This window comes from Rhinolophus hipposideros (assembly GCF_964194185.1).
Source record: "Rhinolophus hipposideros genome assembly, chromosome: 22".
In the NCBI taxonomy this organism is placed as follows: domain Eukaryota; kingdom Metazoa; phylum Chordata; class Mammalia; order Chiroptera; family Rhinolophidae; genus Rhinolophus; species Rhinolophus hipposideros.
This window is the reverse complement of record NC_138068.1, coordinates 34,241,676-34,247,675: the sequence shown is the minus strand read 5'-3', so window position 1 is coordinate 34,247,675 and position 6,000 is coordinate 34,241,676. Positions and strand designations below refer to the sequence as shown.

Genomic DNA, 6,000 nt, shown 5'->3' with positions numbered 1-6,000 from the left:
AAAATTTAGTTAAAAAAAAGTGAACAACTCTTGACATCTTATCAAGGAGAAAAACAAGAACCATTTAAAGTTCTTTGTGATCTTGTTAAAGGCATCGAGGAATGCCTCTTATGTAAAATGGCTTCAGGACTGGTTCACTTAATCAGAGGTATCACTGAGTGTTGTAATGGACTTCAAGGGTCACTGTGATGTTGTGGAAGGGTGTGTGTGTGTGTGTGTGTGTGTGTGTGTGTGTGTGTGTGTGTGTGTGTGTGTGTGTGTCTGAGCGCACATTGGGGTGGCGCTAAGGCTCACTTTCCCTCCAACCAGCTTTCCCCAAGTGTAAACTGTTGATAACATTTTCAAAATTGTGAAGTGTTATAAGTGTTTGCAAATATCATTATTGTAGCAAGTAAAATTCTGTTTACTTTCCCTAAATCTTATAAAATTTATTCTGAGCCCCCATCCCACAGCCAAGTTATCATTGATACTCCTGTGTGTTTTCCCCAAGGTCCTGAGTGTGGCACACTCACTCTGCTCTGTTTTACTCCTCATGTTCATCCCCAACAGTTCCTAGTCATGCTAGAAAGGTCTTGGAAAGAAAGGTTCTAGGGGTGAAGGAGGAAGCCTTGGGCAGAGCGAACTTTTCACCTTTAATCTTAAGTGCACGCTAGTCATCTTGGAGATACCAGTTGCTTATGTCCTCATGTTTTCTTGGAATGTTATGGCTCTGAAGGTTATGGGCAATGCTCAGATAAGGGAGTCTGAAAGCAGAGAGCCTGATGCCTAAGACCCAGCCACTAGGGTACACCAGGCAGACCAGCCAAGACCTTCTATTTAAGGCCTGGCTTCCTACCCTCTGTTTGCAGGACTTTGCATCTCTATCCCAGACTGTGAACATCTCTTTCCCTCCCACCATCAAAAGCATTTTTCTGTCTCCTCCACCCTCCAAACGCTTTCATAAGACATAGGAAGACGGTACTTTTATAAGCAGTTTCTACCTTCTGAACAAGGTTGAGGTGATATAAACTGAAAGCAACAAAGGAACAAGACAAACAAACAAAAACTCACAGACATAGACAACAGTTTAGTGGTACCAGAGGATAAGGGGTAGGGAGGTGGTAGAGGAGGATAAAGAGGGTCAAATATACGGTGATGGAAGGAGAACTGACTCTGGGTGGTGAGCACATAATGTGAGATATAGATGATGTATTATAGAAATGTACACTTGAAAACTATGTAGTTTTCCTAACCATTGTCACGCCAATAAATTTAATTAAAAAAATTTTTTTAGAAAACAAGAAACAATGCAGAGGTTAAAAAATAAGGAGAACAAAATTCAAACTAATATGCCAGCACATTATTTTTAAAATATAAAACATAAAAATAATGGTACTTTTCTTTTTTTGTTCATATATAGTGAAAAAGCAAGCAAAGAAAAATTTCACAGATGAAGGAGACCAGCTATTTAAAATGGGCATCAAGATTCTCCAGCAGTCTAAAAGCCAAAAACAAAAAGCCAAGTAAGTTTTTATCCAGTTACATAAGCCAAGTTATGTTGAGAGAAAAAAGAACAATCTAAAATCTAGCTTGTCATTAAAAGTTTATCGGGATAACAAATAAGCTTATATTCCCATAATTTGTTTTTAATAGAATCAAATAGTGTTTAAAGTATCTTACAAATGATCTTTTTTTTTTTTTTTATCTCTATCCCTTGCCATCTGCAATAACATGGATGGTCCTAGAGGTTATTGTGCTGAGTGTAGTAAGACAAATGTCATATGATTTCACTTAGAAGTGAAATCTAAAGGATGAAATAAATGAACAAAACAGAAACAAACTCATAGGTACAGAGAATATTTTTATAGTTGCCAAATGGGGTTTGGGGGTAGGTGAAAAAGCAGAAGGGATTGAGAAGTAGAAATTGGCTGTTACACAGTAGTCATGGGGATGTAGGGTATAGTATAGGAATAGTCAATAATATTGTAATAATATTGTAATAATATTGTAATAACTATGTATGATGTCAGATGAGTACTAGATTTATCAGGGTGATAGATGGGAGAGGGGCTGGGAGCAGGGTGAAAAAGTGAAGGCATTAAGAAGTACAAATTAATACTTACAAAATAGTCATTGAGATGTAAAATAAAGCATAGGGAATATAGTCAATAATATGGTAATAGCTATGTATAGTGCCAGGTGAGGACTAGTCAAAGGGTCACTCCATAAATTATATAAATGTTTAATTACTATGCTGTACACCTGAAATTAATATAAAATAATAGTGAATGTCAACTGCAATTGAAAATTTAAAAGGGGGGAATGTAAAGGGGAATAAGAGGTTCAAATATCCAGGTATAAAACAAATAAGTCTTAGGGATGTAATACACAGCATAGGGAATATAGTCAATAATATTGTGATAGCATGGTATGGTGTCAAATGGTTGCTGGACTTATCGTGGTTATCACTTCTTTAGGTATATAAATGGTGAATAAATATGGTGTGTACCTGAAACTAATATAATATGGTATATTAGCTATATTTTAATAAAAATCTTTAAAAATTAAAAAATAAATAAATGAAAAGAAGTACAGATGTTGAGCAAGCATGTCAGGGAAACACAAACTTATCCAAGGAAGTCAAGAAGTCTCAGTGAAAGCCAGGGTTAGCTGTCATTAAGAATTACTCCCCATCACCAAAGCAAGTGTGAAGACATGCTGCTGTCCCACACCAAGTTTCTGATGTGTCCTAGAGATCCATGTAGCCTCCCCCTTCCCCAGCACCCACCATCCAATACCAGATCCTTTAGAGATAGTCCAGATACCTAACTAAAGTTCTTTTGGGGATCTGCCCCTGCTGCGCAGTTTCTTTTTCTCTTTCCCTCTTGGGGATTACAGCCCAGATCTTAATCCTACCTAATTTACCAACAACTTTCTCCAGCCCTGGGTCCTGCTTCTAGTATTCCTTATATCACCTTGGAGTTTCCTGATGGGTGACCTAGATACCCACCCCTCCCTTGGAATCAAAGATGCTTAGAAGGATTGGTTTTGTAATGTCTTTTTGACCCTGGCACCAGAGAATGGGAATACTGCTGGCTCCTGCAGCCCATCTCAGGTTGGCGCCCTTCTAGTCCAAGCATCCAACAGGCAAAGGAGCTGCAGCAGCAAAAGCCATGAAACAGAAGAGCTTCAGGGAATCTGTATCCTCATGCCAAGCCTATCCCCGCATGCCATACATTTATATTCATTGACCTTTGAGATCTTCCATCTCATTTTTTGCCTTCTGGTCCTCAGAATTGCAGCTTGCTCTTACTGTGATCAATGTCTGGCTTAACCTCCTGACTTTTTTTATTTAACTGGAGTCTATTCTCTGTTTTGCCACCCAGGACCCTAATGCCTACCTGCATACCACTGAGTCCCAGACCTTTTTGACCATTCTATTCTGCTCCAGCTTTTGACCAAAAGTAGGTTATTTTAATATCAGCCTGGATAAGAGGTACATAAAGTTGAATCTTCTAATCTTCCTGAGTTGATAGCAGTGCTAGATTAGTGTGTTTATTGCTGCATTTGAATTAGGGTCATAGGTAGAAGTTAATGCTTTATAATCTTACCGTAAGCAAAAAGGAAGCTATAAAAGTAAAAATCAATCACAAAACTACTGTCTGTCTCTGACACAAGTTTTAATATTGCAAAGCTCTCTATCACTACTTGTTATAGAGATCAGGTCCAGGTGACTTTTGCCAGCACAAAAAAATGCAGTGTAATGCAATCCTATGGCATCTATATTTGGAATCACTAAGATTTTACACCATTTACCCACTAGCTACAGGAGAAAAAATTACGATGCTATGAAACTTTAGAATCTATGCAATAGTAATAATAATGATGATAATAATAATAATAATAATAATAATAATAATCATAGCTAAATGTATTGAGTACTTACTCTGTACAAGCACCTTACATGGATTATCTCATTGAATCTTCCCAGCAACCCTATGAAGCAGGTGCTATTATTATTCCCATTCCATACATGAGAGAGGGGGGAAGTTAAATAACTTGCCTGAAGCTCTTACACTAATAAGTAGTGAAGCCAGGATTTGAACCCAGGCAGTTAGACTCTGGAGCCCTAATAACCATTACATTTTGTTTGGTTATTGTTTTTCTGCACAGTCTGCCTTTGATGTGCTGAAGAATATGTTCTGTTTTAGAAAATTATTTCAGAATACTAAAGGACCATTTTTCTCATAATAGTAACTTCCTAAATGTGACATTCCAGTTTTGATTATCTTTAATTGATATCGGTTGTATTGTGATATAATTCAGAGTTAATTATACAAAACAAATACTCATATAATGAGAGTGGTCATGGAGAGTTCACTGTTTTAGGACAAGTGCCTCAATTTTTCACCTCATTTGGTGTATAAGCTTCAAGCCTAGTGTATCTTATGTATTTCTACTTTCTAGCAGTTTCACTATTTGTCATATACAGAAGATGTCAAAAAAATGTATACACTTTTTTTTTTCAATCTAGTTGTGGAGGGCGCAGCTCACTGGCCCATGGGGGAATCGAACCAGCGACCTTGGTGTTATGAGCACTGTGGTCTAACCACTGAGCAAAACAGCCACCCCATGTATACACATTATAAGAAAGGAAAAAACTACTAAAATTGTAGTACTCAATATATACTGATAACAAAAGATGAGTACAAGTCACATTTGACTACTACAATTACAAGAGGTGCTCAAAGTGGTAACCATCAGCATCCAGATACTTCTGATTGTGGCGAACTACTGCTTGAGCAACACTGACCAAGTGTTAACATCTCTTAAAATGTGTATACATTATTTTAGCATCTCCAGTATATCCGAAACAATAATCTTAGGCTAATCTAGGGATTTAAAAAATCTACTGGTCTAGAGATGTAATGGACTTCAGCTAAACCGTATTGTTAGGAGCAGTGACAACTGTGTCCTACTTGTTAGAGGGAAGTAGTATGTATGACAGAGGGAGCAGAAAATGTAATTTTTGATAATCAAACTTCTAACTTCATATTCTTGAAACAGAGCCTACATACTCTTTGCCAAAGCAGCTGATATGGGGAACTCGAAAGCTATGGAGAAAATGGCTGATGCCTTGCTATTTGGAAATATTGTCATGCAAAACATAACAGCAGCTATCCAGTTATATGAGTCCTTGGCTAAAGAAGGATCATGTAAAGCCCAAAATGTGAGTTTTAAAAGAAAATTAAATCTTAAATAACTACATCTTGAAATAGCTACAGACAAGTAACATGTGAAAGGAGTTGGGCAATAATATTCCCACTCTACTACGTGACCCTAGACCTAGGGAAGTTACTGTAATGCCCCGAAATAGTAGTGTCAGGGCAGAGACACAGCAGTAGCCCTGGGCAACTTCTTATGGTTACATGGGTGACTTTCAGGAATGGAACAGAACTGCTCTCTAATCCACATTCCCATCTTCCATGTACAGGTTTTTTGAGAAAATTTGAGAACTCTGAACCCTTAACTTAAATTTTTATATAAAATATATTCACCTATACAAAGAAATACAAAACTAAATCTATTACCTTAGAATGATGTTTTTCTGGTTTTTACATTTGAAATATTTTATAAGCTAAATATATTTCCTTTTCTGCTTTAAGAAATGTGTTTGTTTTATTCCAAGAATAACATAAGTATTTCATAGAAAATCTGGAAAGCAGAGAAAAAGAAAAAGAAAAAAAAAAAGCCCTTTATAAGCCAACTATCCTGACTCAAATACTGTTAGGATTGCTTTGTATTTTTCCTTGGCTTCTTCCCCTCTGCATCTTTATTTTGGCATTATCCCAATCATATGCAAGTGCATATATCATTTTGTTTCTGGCTACTTTCACTTAATGCTGTAGCAAAAGCATGTTTTCACGTCACCGGTCTTTTTAATGAAAATATTTCTTTCTGATCACAGAAGAAATTCATGCTCATTACAAAAACATAATCTGAGAATTCAGAAAGTATGAA

At 36.8% G+C, this 6,000-nt stretch overlaps 1 protein-coding gene across 1 annotated transcript in view; it reads left to right on the top strand.

Moving 5' to 3' along the window:
* Positions 1 to 6,000, top strand: part of SEL1L2 (SEL1L2 adaptor subunit of SYVN1 ubiquitin ligase) — a gene marked incomplete at its 5' end in the record, with an annotated part of 128,974 nt that overhangs the window by 66,441 nt on the left and 56,533 nt on the right. Inside the window, 2 exons of the mRNA XM_081034662.1 lie at positions 1,400 to 1,502; positions 5,047 to 5,209. Coding sequence (XP_080890788.1) covers positions 1,400 to 1,502; positions 5,047 to 5,209 — 266 coding nt within the window. The remainder of the gene's footprint in view (positions 1 to 1,399; positions 1,503 to 5,046; positions 5,210 to 6,000) is intronic.